The following is a 15,555-nucleotide window of genomic DNA, read 5'->3' on the forward strand; positions in this document are numbered from 1 at the left end:
TTTGAATATCACTCTTTTTTTTATTAATATAAACATCTAAAACACATAAGATCAATTTATTAATTTATAAATATTTAAGTAAAAGATATCATACTCATCCATCTCTAATTCACCTAGTCAAACATGCCGAGGATCAACATGTACCTCCAGTGCATCAAACTGGCCAGATTTATCTATTATGTTAGCCATAAATATAATAATAATAATAATAATAATAAATAAATAAATAAATAAATAAATAAAAATATAAAAAATAAAAGTTTTTTTGTTGCATGAATACTATTCTAAAATTTCAAATTTACGTGAATACCTCGTAAAATTTATATTTATTTCTATATCTTCATAAAACACTATTTTTTCACAAATACTCCTAATATAATAGCTGCTCTAACACCGTTAATAAAAACAATATTTATTTAATTAAAAATTAAATAATTTTTGAAATTACATTTTTGTCCTCCATCGCGATCATCTTATAAATATATTTTTTTTTGCACATCTATCCATTAAAAATATTTTAGTATTTTAATTTGAAATCGTTAATTTTTTAATGACATTAGATGGTATATGTATATATATAAAAATAGAGATAAAAAATGAATAGAATAGTAAAATAAATATTTTATGGAGGTGGGTATGTGTAGGTGTGTGCGTGCGTGTGTGATAACAATTTTGAGATAGTATTTATGCAAAATTTGATAGGGGTATTCTGGTAATAAATCGAAAAATAAATAAAGAAAGAAAAAGTCTCGTAAGATTCTTCTTAAAGGTGTGGTCACATGGAGTGGTGGGTGGGTGCGTGGGTGGGCCCTTCGCGAACCCGCATGCTCGTACAAAAAAAAGTCCGTCGGCGGTTGGTCCATAAATTCGTGGAGTCAGACCTTAATTTCGCTGTCCCACCAGCCGCCTTAAACAGCGCAAGAGAAATCCTATCATGAAAACATGACGAAGACGGAACCAGACAACTCCATTATCTGGTGGGCTCCATTGCGGTATTCTAACGTTTCCTTCCAATAAAGAAAGGCTGCTAAGAAAATTGGTGAAGTTTGGTGGTACCATAAACTTGTCATAATGTCACGCATACAGAATGATCCTAAAACCTAAAATTACGCCCTCTTTAATGTGACCCAGCTTCTGCACGTCTCTCTGTGTGTGGGGTCCGGAAACAACTCAGTGATTTCTGTGGGTCCCAGAGAAGTCTTCTTTCTTGGGTCCCAATAATGGCGTCATCATTCCATGTAACGAAAAGGAATTAGATAAAATCTCAAACGCGAACCGGACATTCCAACAAATTTAGTATTTCCGCACCGCGATCGAGACTAGATCGGGTCCAAGATCTCTGTCCCTCTCCCCATCTTGAGTGATGCGATCGTCTCCGAGAAGAATTTCGCGCTCGATTTCCCACTTCCGGTGGCGCTGGTGATGGAGCATTCGGTCTCGCATTCGACTGCAGAGGTTTTGCTCTCTCAATTCGATCGTTTTTGTTCGCTTGATTCGATTTCCCTGTTTTTTTTAACCCAAAAAAAGAAAAAAAAACGTATTTTTTCGTGTTTTGTTCTGTGTTTTTGATCTAAATATGGTGATCTTGATCAGATTTTTGCAATTTAATGGGCAGAGGATCGAAATCTTGGTCTTGACATGGGATTTTCTTTATTTAATAAGGAGGATTGTGTTCGTTTTAATGGGTTGATAATCTGGATTTGGAAAGATTTTGGATGCTATTTGGAAGGGGAGGGATGCATAGCTTTGCTCTTGATCTCGTTTCCGCCTCTTAAATTCTAGGGTTCATGGGATTGTGGCCTGATATCTAGTAGCTTGATTGCTTAGAGGGGATCAATTGGAGAAGCTCTTCATGTAATTTTTGTTTCAGATGAAAGACGAGGGCTTAGGATTCTGAGTGCTTCGGTGTTTTGGCGATGGCTGGCGCAAGCTCTTTTAATAGATCCAACAGCAACAGCAGGACAGCCCTCCTCTTCGATGATTTAAGAAAAGTCTGCAAGATCAGTGGAATTGATGCCGAGTCCTCAAAGGACGAAGCATCCCTTCAAAGGGATATGGAGGCGATGAGTGTCTCCGAAGGAAGGAAAAAGAGGAATGGTCATGGAGGATGCAGTAGGGAGGAGGGGGTGAACTCGGGTCCTGGCCCCTCTGGATGCCTCAACCTTTATGTGAAGGGTGGTGGATGTCGAGTCTGTGCTTGCGAGGAGTTTGATGCAGATGGGAAGAGGAGATCGAGTACCATGGATGAATGCATGCCGCATAAAATGGCGATGGGGGTTGAGAGAACTGGAGTCGAATGCTTCTCCCATGGTGTGAGGCTTTGGAAGAAAAGCCTGCAAAAGGGAAAAGCGATCGAGCTATGCCCACCGAGGTCTTCTGCTGGGACTTCACTTCCGGATGATGTCTTGGAATTGATCTTGGTTCGGCTTCCTTTTGCTTCTCTGATGGCTGCTCGATGTGTTTGCAAGAAGTGGAGAAATTTGACAACCACACCGCATTTCATGCAGATGAGATGCGAAAGCACCCATAAGAGCTCATGGTTGTTCCTGTTTGGCATCAAAAGGTATGGGTTTGATGCTGGGGAAATTCATGCTTTGGATGTCTCATCGGACCGGTGGCACAGAATTAGCAACGATATGCTGAAGGAAAGACTTCTGTTTTCAGTTGCGAATGTTGGGACTGATGTTTATATTGTCGGTGGCTGCTCGAGCTTATCTAGTCACTCTTTGTCCATGGAGAGAAGGATCCACAAAGAGGTGTTGGTCTTCAGCCCCATAACAGGCTCATGGCGCAATGCTGCGTCGATGAGATCAGCAAGGTTGAGACCTGTTCTGGGAGTATTTGAAGTCAGTGCTGGCTGCAGCCTGTTTCATACTCAACCTGATCGCTGCGATCGGTTTCCTCTTAATTCTCGGATGGGTGGGGTTTCAGAGGTCTATGAGGATCCTCACAGGTTTTCAGTTAGGCGCAGACTGAGGAATGCTTTCTATGAAGATGATAATCCATGGGAGCCCAAAGAGAAACCATCAAAGTTCATCCGACGAAAGATGAATAAGCAACCGAGGTTTGCTCTGATTGCTGTGGGTGGTCATGGGCCTTGGGATGAGCATCTTGAGTCTGGAGAAGCCTATGATCCTCTGACCGATGAATGGGTGGAGATTGCGACATTGCCACGAGATTTTGGGGTTGTTTGCTCTGGTGCAGTTTGTGGTGGAATGTTTTATGTATATTCTGATGCAGACAGACTTGCAGGCTATGATCTTGAGAAGGGCTTCTGGATTGCCATTCAGACATTGAGCACGCCTCCCCGTCTTCGTGAGTACCATCCGATGCTCCTGTCTTGCAGGAGCCGGTTGTTCGTATTCTGTGTGTCGTGGTGCGAAAGAGATGGGCAGCTCAACAGGAGGGAGAAAGCTGTGAGGAAGCTCTGGGAGCTGCATTTTCCATCGCAAAAATGGAACGAGGTCTCGAGACATCCAGATGCTCCCATGGACTGGAATGCTGTATTCATATCCCATGAGAACAAGATTTATGGGTTGGAAATGTTCAGTATATTTGGTCAGGTGCTGGATTTTTTAACTGCTTGCCAGGTTTCTGACACTGAACTCGAATGGAAACGGATATCAGGGAAGCATGCAGCACATGAAGCAGATGCTTCCTCATGCACAACAAAGTCAATGGTGGTACTACATCTGTAGTGTTTATCTAAGAAGTTGTTGTCATTCTTTCCATGTTTTCTTTGTTGGGTATAATTTTCTTGCTACTGATTCAAGTAGCATAGTTTGATTTCATGCGTAAAGCTCTGTGTAGTGTAGGCAAATGGTCAGGGTTGAAATCATTTTCAAGTCTGTAAGTTTTGCTAAATTACGAACGAAAGGTTTGGTTTATTCTTGATTGCTTTAAAAAAGTTTCAGTTTGCTTGTTACATTGCAATCCCCAATAATGTGGTAGCGATCTCCCATTTATGGTTCGACACCACCCAATGTTCTGCAGAGACAAGATAATGTCATTTCTTGTACTGAGGAATTGCTTAATTTGCCCCGGTTCACTCTTTGTGAAGAATGTGAGTTAAATGCAGTGCCTTTCCCCACCCAAATGAGCAGCACCATGGCCAGAAACATCTGTGGGCTATTTGGTTTTTCTTGCTGGATTATTGCGTGTGATCAATAACTGATGTTAATCATTGTTAGGGTGCAATTTTTAGGAATTAAATAACAGTAGATATAAACTCTCATGCAAATGTATGATATATCTACAATGTAAAGTTGATATATGAGCAATCATGGTACATCTGAAGTTTGAACCATGCAATCCAGTGTCTCTGCTCAAATAAATCCATGATGAATTGCTTGGGGAGTCATCTTGTCCATTGTCGTATCCAGGCATCATGGATTTTTTCAATTTATTTTTCCTGCTAATGTTGTGGATCCAAATATTTTTGTGAGCTTTTGTCCGATTCCATGAACAAAGTTTCATATGCAGAAGAATGCTTGAGGTTGAAATTCAAATTGTATGAGTTTCACTAAATTATATGTGAAAATTTTGGTTTTATCGGCGATCGCTTTGATCAACTTAGTTGAACTGTTAAATTACAATCTTCGTTTGTTAATTGTTATACTGAGGAATTGGTTAATCTGCATCCATTAACTCTTCATGAAGAATATTAAGCAAGTGTAGTGCCTTCTCCACCAAAATGACCATCAACCTCACTAGAAACATCTGTCAACCAGTTGTTGGCATCATTTTTTTTTACCTTCTAGGAGTGCATTCCATCAATGTGATGGACTTAAGAGATTAGTCTTCCACCCCCACTGACTATCCAAAATAATTAAACAAATTTCATGGTGATGCATTGGAAAAGAACTGCCCTCTGGCTTCACAAAGGAAACAGTTCTGTGCTTGAGGGTTATGGGATGGTATCATCTCCCACCGAATGACATTTTGGAGATGCATGTTTTGCTGAACTGTTTATAAATCAGGAACTAACATTTTTGTTGGTGGTAGGAAGGTGTAAACAATGACTAAAAAAGTAGGTAGTGTAGTGCAGTGTAGCTTTGTCAAGGACTTCAGTCTAGAACTCTTATAGCAGTATGAGGACCCACTACTAATAACTTGTATGAGCAAAATCGGTGGACATCTTCCTATCTCTACTCCTACAATGCAGACTTCTCCCAACCTGCCTTTGTGGTTCTTGAGCCTCCAATATAGTACCATCTATTCATCCTCCCAGTGCCCTATTCATATACCTTTTTAGATTATACACATCCAAATCAGTTCAGCCCTTGCTTAAGAAAGAAAAAATCCACCAACTAAGAGCAAGGATGTATTTTATCAAACAGTGGATCACAGCCATTCATGTTTCCTATCATGTTACAGTAATTGAAGCTCTCTCTCATGCATCAAAAGTGTGGAGAACTGGTTTAATGAAACATGACTCCAAAATTGATCTACTGCTAGAGATGAATATCTGAGTGATGATAACTATGGTTTACAAAATGAATTTTTGCTTGCTATCTCACATGTCAGCCACTACAGGCAACAGAACTTCAGGGATACTGGAAGAAGGAACAAATTTCAGTCTTTCGGAGAAATGTAAGCCTCATCGAATGGTTGGTGCGAGTGCCCAACAAGGTGAAGCCAGGAGATGGCACATTAATACATCTCAGATGAAAGGTAAAATGTTCTCATATTTCCTGACCCGGTCATCAGTCGATATGATGAGATTGGCTTTCTGACCACTAAATAATCATTCATTTGTGGTTATAACAACGTTCAAGTCCTAGCCCCTAAGAAAATGTTGAACTTAGTCCTGAAGAAGCAGTGGTCATAACTGTGCATGCATGAGGGAATAATATAGATGAATCATGGAGTTACATACTTTTAGAGTTATTTTGATGGATTACAAGACGTGAGAGCTGCATGGTTTCTATGCATGCCGATGAAAGCTTGGCAGTGAGAGAGGGAGAGGATTGTAGGATTTTTTTCTTTTTTTTCGCCATCATCATCATCATCATCTTGTAGGGAAAGGATTGTAGGAGGAATATAAGTCGGCAGAAATAAGTCGAGATAGAGAAAGATGGCAACACAAGGGTGAGATCAGGCTATGAGTTGCCGGACAGGGGTGGAGAGAGAGGGGATGCGGCGATAAGTAGGAGAGGCATGGTGAGCAAGGTGGAGATCCTAGGCTTTTATTTATACATGTTGGACACGTGACTTGCACGTGAGTGTAAACTTGGGTTGCTTACTCGTTTACAGACCTGAATAAAGAAAAAAAATTTGAGTCATACCTGATCCAAACTGAAACTTCTAAAGTAAATGCAGTTCAAACAAGAATGGGTCATTTCCATCAAGTAGTACAGGGCCATATGTGTGCCCTCTCAGGTTGCACTTAACATGCTTCTAATCACTTGGTAGTCTGTACTTCAGCAAATCATAGCCCTTAACAAACAGCCAAAAAGAACAAAGGAAAGGAAAAAAGGCATAAACGAACAATATGAAAACTGCAAGGTTTCTAAGATGATTATAATATGGTGATGCTTCATTTTTAATGTCAATTATTTCACACTACTCAAGCTTCTGGAACGAGGGCTCATCCAGGAAAACAATACCACTCTCATCATTGTCATGAATTATTTTGCCTGCCATCAAGTGTTATCTATGAGGATATATCGTTTATGAATTCTAAGGAACATCTAGAAGGGGAGGAAAGATTGCAGGATAACTTCAACTGTAACTAAACCACAAATGACAAATGAATAACAACATGCCAACACTCTGCCACCAAAATTTTCTCAGCTGCGTTATTTTCCAACTCCAATCAATTGGGAAACCGTGGGTCCTCCGCAGGCCAATCATGAAATGATGTGCCACTGTTACGCATTGTAGGATGTCATTGCTCAACTCCGCCAAGCAGAAGAAAGCTCCAAATCCACGTTTTCCTCCCACCAAGTAGCATTCTACATTGACAAGTTCACATAACAATTAATAAACAATGACAGAGAGACATACGATGCTTATGGAAAAATAACCTTTATAATAGTATTAAGAGTAGCTAGGCTTATTAGTTAGTATGTAGGGTAATTAAGTTATGGGATATTGAAGAACAAGCACCGACAATGAAATAAGTCAAACTGTCAGTTGAATGATTCTTCTTGTACAAACAATGGTGTAAACTAATTAATCTATGAAGAGGAAGAAACATGAGAAGGCTTAAGTTCTGAGAATTTAAAGATGTAATATAGTATGAGGGATACAATAGCTAGTTTGGAATAAGTGGAAGTTTAGGATTCACAAAACCGATCTTCAAATTCAGGGGAAAAAAAAATAGGACAATTACTAAAATCATGATAATTTTAAAACAGTTTTTAACCATGCAAAAACTGCGCTTGTGTGGTTAGCAAAGGTCCGCCAGTCAATTTTGTCTAAATACTTTTTGCATTTAAAGCCAAGATAACCAATAACAAAGAGAAGCTTCAGAACCTTGTATCCCCTTCTTAGAAATTCCAGTGAGCTCCCTTCTTCCTCTTGCAGCCCAAGAACCCTCAAAAGTTCTTCTTTCGTCTAAAACATTAAGATTGTCAATACCAAGGTGAGAGAGACACAAATGGCTCGCTACATGCAAAAGAAGCATTACCTCTCCCAATGTGAATCGAGTTGCACTTTCTGCAATGCAAGCGTAGGAACCATCAGCCTGTTTAAGCATAACCTGCCAAGGCCCTGCACAAGCATACTGTTAAGCTGAGGAGTCTGATGTTGCTGATTGAAAAAAGAAGTGAAGTTGTCCCTTATTTATAATTTTTATTTGCAATGAAAAAACATATTTCTGTTAAATATATGAAACATCGTGCCAGTTTTTCTCTTTCTTTTTTTAAATAGTAACTTCTACACTTAAAACCAACTTGTGGAACTACATCTGAAGAGAATTATATTTGTTGCACATGAAGTTTAAAGTAGGGCACCATTTGCATTATAATTAAAGAGTTTCCAGTGCTTCTGAGATACATGCATAAGCTAAATTCTAGCCTAATTCCTTGTAGACTAAATAACAAGTCAGACTTTCAAAGATTTCATTGAATTTCAGACATGCAACAATCACCAAGCAGCATTATGCACAGGTGGAAGTCAAAGTACTTGTGAATATAGAAATGCCAGATCCATTTGACTTCATACTGGACGGATTTGAAATATGAGGCAATTTTACATGAGATTTATAAAGTTATATAACAACAATTAATACATGAATGCAATCTAATCACTACAATTGCAATATACAATTACATGTTTATAAAAGAACATATCATAGACTGAATTTTGCTTTATAGAATGGCAATATAGTTTTGTTGAGTATAGTAAATTAATAATTTATTTAGAACGATTTCCTGTATGGCTACGAAACACCATGCAGAGCCAAAGCAAATCAGTAAATGATGCTGTCTGCTAGGTCATTTCTTTTATCCTCCAATAATAAATAAGTCAGACACATTCTTTGCATTGTCTTCTTGGTTTTAAATTATAAAGTAATTTCTTTTGCCTTGCTATGGTTTCTTCTTTTCCACTTTTCTTCCTTGGCTTCTACTGACTTACTCATTTAGGTTTTGTTTATGCCATGGTTTACATAAAAGCAAATGTGTTGGATGCTAGAATTGCTTGTGATTATAGTAGTAACTTTCTCTCCGTTTGTCAATAGATGCTGGGAAGCCAAGTAGTTGAACTTAGAAACTCTTCTTTATAGGCTTAAGGACTTGAGATGTCAAATTGTCGAGAAGTCAAAGTGGAAGAGGAATAAAAGTGATAACAGCACTTCTCAAACAAACAGCCAATTGTATCATAAATACTTGCAAAATGTAGTACTGATTTTCCTCATATTAGGGAGGTGCATCTGGAGCATGCAAACAACCTTACAAGGTGAGCACATTGTAAGAGATCCCTATTGATAATATCCACGGGTGATTTAGCCAAATCAAATCATTATCCATGAAAAAATGAAGTTAGCTTGGTGGTGCCATAGTGTACACTTTATCAAATGATTTCTCTTGCCTACGTATAAAATGGAAAAAACTAAAACTAGCAACAAATGAATAAATAGAAGGTCAGTGGCTCCTAAGGACAAGTACACCAACATGATGAATTCCAAGCTTCTTAGGTTCTTATGTTCAAGAAAGCCATCAAAAGTAGTCATTTTGCATAATGCATTGCTTTGTAGCAAATTAATCTATATAATAAGTTTGGGGCACATCAACATCTTACCTGGGTATTGACGGAATAGGGCACCACTATAGTTGACTATGAAAGGTGCAACTGGAACCGTCTTCAGTATCAAGGAAACCAAAGGGGTTATCAAAATTTAAAGAAGCTAAGTAGCTAACAAGTTTATAAATACCTTCGAGTACTCTCTTATTCGAATATAGAATGTAGGAACAAACTGTGAAAGAAACCGATAATGCAAATCTTTGGTAGGAAATCCCAACAGACCTAAGTCAGAACTGTAAAAACTGGAATTAGTGAATCTTCAGCAAAAAAGACCAAATTTCTAATAGTAACATAATGTGCATTAGTTGGTTAAAGTGGCCTAGAGAAAACACACCGTAAAGTATCTAGTTCGAGATTAAAAAGAAGAGCAGGGACTGATGCAGCAATTTTTTCCTGCAAAAAAGAAAAGGACAAAAATTGTAGCAATAAAGGAAAGGTGAGGCTTGTAGGTATGTTGGATGAAACAAATAGTGAAAATGTAGGTTTTAGATATGCTGTCGCTTCTTGCAATTCCCCATCAAGACATCAACGAATGAGGAATATAAGGATTTAGAAGTAAAAAATGTTCTATCCATGCCAATATGACTGTTCACACAACTAGCCCCTCCAAATTTCACAAAAGAGATATCAAATAAAGCATCCAAGTCATAAAGCCACTCATCCACTTTCTTTCTTGCTAATCACTACAAACGACCTTGCTATCAAATATTTGACCTACTTTATCATATAAAAAATCATAATAATGTCTTAGAGATGGAGCATACTAATTAAGCACACAAAACCACATTTGTTTCCAGCGATAATTTATGGCCATGCACTATTTTAGCATTATGTGCAGGTGTCATATGGAAAATTAAAGCTGGATATATAAAGTGAACAGTGCTTCCGGGGTGTTGCATAGCGTCACCATTTTAGGCCATGCCAAAGCCCAATGAACATGTTTCTCCATTAAAATTGATCCATAAGCCATGGTAAGCGGCAGCAAGGTTGGTATACACTTTAAGTTGCAAGCCTTAACCGCTCTACTTGGACCAACTCAGTAGGTCCTACTTTGTCACTGGTTATTATGGAAGCCAAGATCCTTTGAAATGAGAAGGGCCATCAAGATCCCCCCTTCCTACTTCTGTCCAAATATTTTCCTTGGTTTCCTCCTCCACCTTTCCTATTATTTCATCCAAATTCAAGGTCTTGTGTCACAGGTTACCCATCTCTACCTTATGTACATCACTACACCATCTCAAATTATTCTCCCTCGTGGTGTTGCTTCTTCTGAAATTCTTCTCCTGAATTCATTATGCACTATTTATTCTAACCTTAGCACATACAGACCATTATATTCTCATCTGTATTACTCCTATCTCATACTGATACACCATCTTCAGAGCCAACATCTTGATCTGTCAAGTAGAGCATTTACAGTATCGCAGAAAATCCCTAAATTGCACTTGTCATTTGCATGACAAATAAATAATAGAAACACTTAAATGTAACTGTTTATCATCCTTCTTGATTCCCTCATCTTGGGCACTTAATATCAAGGAGGTTTGAAACTCAGTTGTCCTGCTTATGTTTCACGTTAATGAGTGAAAAATCTTGTCAAAGACAAATGAAAATAGGATATATGTTAGGTGGACAGCCCTCTTGACTAAGTGACTGGACCTTCTCAATGAACACCATAGCAACTTTATTACAAGCCAGTCTAGCCTAGCATCTGGCGAGTGCAGAAAATGAGGAAGAGGAGAGAGAGAGAGAGGAGAGAGCGGGGAGAGGGAGGGAGGCAAGGGGGCTGATGTCTCATAAGCATTTTTTTTAATTTTCTCCTTGATTGAGAGGAACTTTTAAACATGTGTAGTCCTTAAGAAGTTAATGTTATATAAGTAAATCTTTCTAAGAAAACCTATCTGGAATACAATTTTGCATTTAAACATAAGCAATTTTTTTCATTTTCTCCTTGATTTAGAGGAACTTTTGAAGATGTGCAGTCCTTGATAAGAAGTTAATGCTATATAAGTAAATCTAACCAACGAAACCTACCCAGAATACATTTTTGGAAAATGATTTATTCATTAATATAAGATAATGCAAGTCTAATACAATATCTTTAGCATATCAGCTTACAAAATGTTAAGCACTTTGAAAACATTATGAATGCAGCATACAAGAAAGTATAGGCTGAAAGATACACGGCAAGCCAGATATTACAAAGACCACAAGCAGCATTTTACAGGAAATAGCTAACCCTCAAGGAGATAAATGTTGACTCATAGATGAGATGTATGCAAGATTAGTCAACATACCACATACTTCTCTATAGCAGAAAGGTCGCGTGTGCTACAATTGATAAAGACATACAATGATGGTGGCTCATCAGACTTCCAACTATCTGTATTCATGAATTGCAGATAACTATGAATAAGTACAAGTATGAACATTGCAGGAAAAAAAGCTATTTGAATTCTAAGGCTTAAACAAAATTTTCCTAGAAGGAAATTTTAAGCAAAAATGTAACTGTGTAAGGTTGTAATTTTACCAAAAGTGACGTACACTAATATCATACATTATCCATAAAAACTAATTAAAATAGCTTTTTTGCTGAAATCTATCAGTGATAATACTAATGGAGAACATAAATTTCACCTGATATACCTTGTAAGAGAATATGTTAATAAAAAAGGCACTGCCAGTCATGTGAATGGAATTGGCATGGTTTCAATTATCACTTCTGATATGATAATCGTCATCAATCTAAAGTTACCTGAAAAGTAACAAATGACACTATACAGAAATATCCTATCACTTGCAGGTGCAGAAACTAACCTTCATTATCATCTGCAAAATCAAAATCCAATGTGTTTCTAATGGATCTGAAAAAGTTGGTGACAGGACCACTGGGTACATCATCCAAGGAACCAAGGGACACACCACCTATCTAAAATAATAATAATAAACGTTAAGAATTGGACAAGTAATTCCGAAACATCTAAAAATGGAATTTGAGAATGTTTGATTCTTCTGCAAGTAGGAACTGAAAAGAATCAAAAGTCCGGAACATGATAACATATAAATAGGAACAAAAGCAACAAAAAGTTGTTCACTTAGTATAAGAGCAATCCCATTACCGTGTCTAGTGCCGTCCGGAACAACTGAGAAGCCCTGCGCTTTTCTGGTTGGTCAGGGAACACCTGAATTTCAACCAAGATAACTATGATGATGAGAATTCTTCCATTTAAAACACATTTGAAAGCATATCTGAAAAATGCTAAGCATGGTAAAGGCAAATAATGGCATAATCATGACAGTAACAACATGCTTCCTTCCAAATCAATAGTGCTGGTTTTGTAAATCCTTCTTCACCATTAGTTCCTACTAATAAAGGCATTTTATGCCGATGCAAGAAATACCCTATGGAATGATTGGTGGAACACCGAAATGTAACTGAACTCTATTGGCAAATCCCTAAGCAGGAATGACTAGCAATTAAGAACCCATACAGCTGAAACCAAGTAATCAAGCTCATGCTCTATTGTGGCTTGCCCTTGTTAACAAACACAACATGTTAGCAAAATTAAATATCTGATTTAAACAGTTTACATAATTTGCGAGTCTCTTAGAACCAGTTGTCATGCCAACCTCCTCGTCTTTATCGGATCTCATGACAGGTGCCAATGATATTAAGGATCATCAACTACTTTGTTCGAAGATCTACAGAATGTGAGAAAAAGGTACCAAACCTTTAATTTATAGGATTCAAAGATATATCATGGCTCTACTTAAAGAACTACAATTTGTTTCGACAGCTTAAGACAGCTCAACCATCATTGAAATGAATGTTCTCAAAGCAAAATTTAAAGTCCAACAACTAACAAAATGAATGAAGTGAGATTGATGTTTTAGAAATTATGAAGCAATCACTTTGTCAAGGTCTAACTTCAACATTTTTCTGCATATCACACTTTAAATCAAAACTGGAAGACCTAGAAGGTCAGAGCTGAGTGAACTCAGGTAGAGATACCAGAACTAGTAGCTTTGCCAATATAGTGTTACATGGAAGTACATGATTAAATCAAAGAAGAAGTGTTCGCCCTAGACAAGATCCAAAACTGATAAATAACAACGCAAACTGTCAATCCATATTCTCAGTTCAGATTCCAATGTAAGACTTATTCACTTGCAACGCAAGTAAAAGAAAGCAGAAAAAGGAGAAAATAATATAGCAACCATATAACAATTAAAAGAAGGTATAACTTACAATGCAAGACCTGATGCCTTTCATCTCTTGAAGTTTCCTAGCGACTGCAAGAGCGAGTTGGATGTTGGCATCAATGAACTCATCTGAAGATCCCTTTATAATGCAAAAGGCTAAGAAGATCAATCATTGCAGCACATGATTGCTTACACTTTTCTTACAACATAACATTTTACCAGCATAACCTGTCTGTTCTAATCTCAGACATGGCATGGAAACGAATCCATATTTTTCTCTTACAGTTTCAATCCTTAATATCTCAAAGAAGCAAGTGTTGAGTGGAAGAATTCTTAGGTTTCTTTTTGAGCTAATATTAAGTATTCTGGCATGCAAAGATCTTTCATAATTCACCTAAATCTCTCCTGCCCCCCCCCCCCCCCCCCCTCCCCCTCTGTCTCTCTCTTCCCTCACTGCTTTCTCCTTACTCTCCTAAGTCTCACACACTCAATGCTAGATACATGACAGGTGTTCCATTGGAATGGGAAGCACTTTATTTTGATAAACTTTGATCGCTAACTATCACTTTCTCAACAACAAAGTGACCCAGACCAAAGAAGATAAAAGCAGAATTAATCCAAGTAAAAGCAGCTACAGATACCTTGTAAGAAGAAACATTGCTTGGCAAGGGCCTGCTCACATATTCCACCAGAGTACATTACAGTAAAGAACAGAAAAGGGTCTTAGAAAAGAACACAACAGGATTCTCCAGCAAAATATCATAACTTGAAAAATAATTACAGCAAAACATAATACATATCCGAAAATTAACGGGACAAAACACTTGGAAGAGAGAACTATTCTTCGTTTCTGATGAACGATTAAATTATTCTTCACAGGAAACATAACTATGAACATTTGCTTCCAGAAAACAAAAGGTGCACTAAAATTCACGGAAAGAAACAGAAAACGCTGAAGATACCCTCATAAAAGAATAATTTTCAACGTAAAACAGGATCTTTGCGCAAAAAAAAAAGTTGCTTTTTCCCAATATAGTTAAGCTGGAAGAAACTACGACTGCTAAGAAAATGAAGTCTTTAAACCAAAAAAAAACAAGATGAAACAAGAACATGAGGAAAAACAAAATAAAAGAAATAACTACCAATATAGGTTTCCGAAAAAAGATCAATCAGATGAAGAAAGAATGGAAAAACAAGGACAGAAACTAAAAGCAAATAAGAGGAAGAAGAGCTCACGGGAAGTCGATTTCAAGACGAGTCTTTCCATCCTCCAGAGCATAGACAAGGGACCTGGCCGCATCGGAGACGAGAACTTCATACGATTTGGGCTTGTACACGGCCACCCCGACCTTGGGATCGGCCTCAGAGGAGCCTTTTCCCAGCTCGGCTTGGAGCCTCGGTGAAGCACCGGGAAGAGAGGCGCCACCCCAAGGAGTGGGGAAGCGAAGAGAAAGTGAGGGGAGAGAAGGGGAGCGAGGAGAGCTGAGGAGGAGAGGAGGAATTCGAAGGGAGCGAGAAAGAGAGGGGAGACAAGATGGAGGAGGATAAGGGGAGAAGCGGGAATAGGAAGAGGCCATGAGAGGAGGAAGAGGGAAAGCGGGAGCAAAGGGGTAAGGGGATGAACCCACTCCACTCACGGCCGCTGTAAGCCCAGAGCGGTTAAGAAATTTATAGTGCAAAAGGTTAGGAAATTTCCGAAACCAACAAAGACGCGCAGAATTGGATGATTCGAGCTCATCATCACAATTTGAGTCATAAATACGTTCAATTAATCTGCGCTGATGTTTCCCAGATATTATTGCTAATTATTCCATGAGAGCCATCTCAGCCATCACTCCCCATTTGGAAACAGCTCAAGCCTCGATGACCTTTATCGCTTGGGACACAATCTTTTGGAGTGATGGCTGCTCTGTTTTTTGTTTTTCAGTACATGGATGCTTGCAAAAGGATAAAGGGTAGGAAACGCCATGAACTATTTTAGTGCTGAAGCAGGGTTTTACGCCCCATCAAAAAAACTATTATTGGCTAGCCAATGGAGCTGCGGAAAGTCTTCTTTCATGAAACTTTTTGATCGTTTCTGCTAACGCTGAGCATAATACCTGC

The 15,555-nt window shown here is 38.3% G+C and overlaps 2 protein-coding genes across 7 annotated transcripts; one reads left to right on the plus strand and one right to left on the minus strand.

Annotated features, from left to right (window-relative positions):
- The first annotated feature begins 1,255 nt into the window (after positions 1-1,255).
- On the plus strand, positions 1,256-3,925 carry LOC103723526 (F-box/kelch-repeat protein At5g42350-like). Of its 3 annotated transcripts, none has more exons than XM_008814477.3 (2): positions 1,256-1,455; positions 1,871-3,925. In XM_008814477.3, the coding sequence occupies exon 2, from the start codon at positions 1,917-1,919 to the stop codon at positions 3,696-3,698; it is 1,782 nt and encodes a 593-aa protein (XP_008812699.1). In that variant the 5' UTR covers positions 1,256-1,455; positions 1,871-1,916; the 3' UTR covers positions 3,699-3,925. The 3 variants fall into 3 exon arrangements, with proteins under 3 accessions (XP_008812699.1, XP_008812690.1, XP_008812683.1); XM_008814468.3 differs by having other exon boundaries at positions 1,276-1,455; positions 1,594-3,925; XM_008814461.3 differs by having other exon boundaries at positions 1,277-1,455; positions 1,616-3,925.
- Positions 3,926-6,512: 2,587 nt separating this feature from the next.
- Positions 6,513-15,306, minus strand: LOC103723541 (protein LOW PSII ACCUMULATION 3, chloroplastic). Of its 4 annotated transcripts, none has more exons than XM_008814490.4 (12): positions 14,689-15,288; positions 14,094-14,124; positions 13,499-13,591; positions 12,369-12,431; positions 12,067-12,178; positions 11,547-11,632; positions 9,584-9,642; positions 9,380-9,482; positions 9,247-9,307; positions 7,634-7,716; positions 7,480-7,560; positions 6,516-6,956 (listed from the first exon to the last, which is right to left on the minus strand). In XM_008814490.4, the coding sequence occupies exons 1-12, from the start codon at positions 15,027-15,029 to the stop codon at positions 6,897-6,899; spliced, it is 1,173 nt and encodes a 390-aa protein (XP_008812712.2). In that variant the 5' UTR covers positions 15,030-15,288; the 3' UTR covers positions 6,516-6,896. The 4 variants fall into 4 exon arrangements, 3 of the variants coding, with proteins under 3 accessions (XP_008812712.2, XP_026656189.2, XP_008812724.2); XM_026800388.2 differs by having other exon boundaries at positions 13,499-13,542; positions 14,689-14,790; XR_003383079.2 differs by lacking the exon at positions 9,247-9,307 and having other exon boundaries at positions 6,513-6,956; positions 14,689-15,306.
- Positions 15,307-15,555: the final 249 nt, after the last annotated feature.

The sequence above is a fragment of the Phoenix dactylifera genome, chromosome 18 (genome assembly GCF_009389715.1).
Source record: "Phoenix dactylifera cultivar Barhee BC4 chromosome 18, palm_55x_up_171113_PBpolish2nd_filt_p, whole genome shotgun sequence".
NCBI lineage: Eukaryota > Viridiplantae > Streptophyta > Magnoliopsida > Arecales > Arecaceae > Phoenix > Phoenix dactylifera.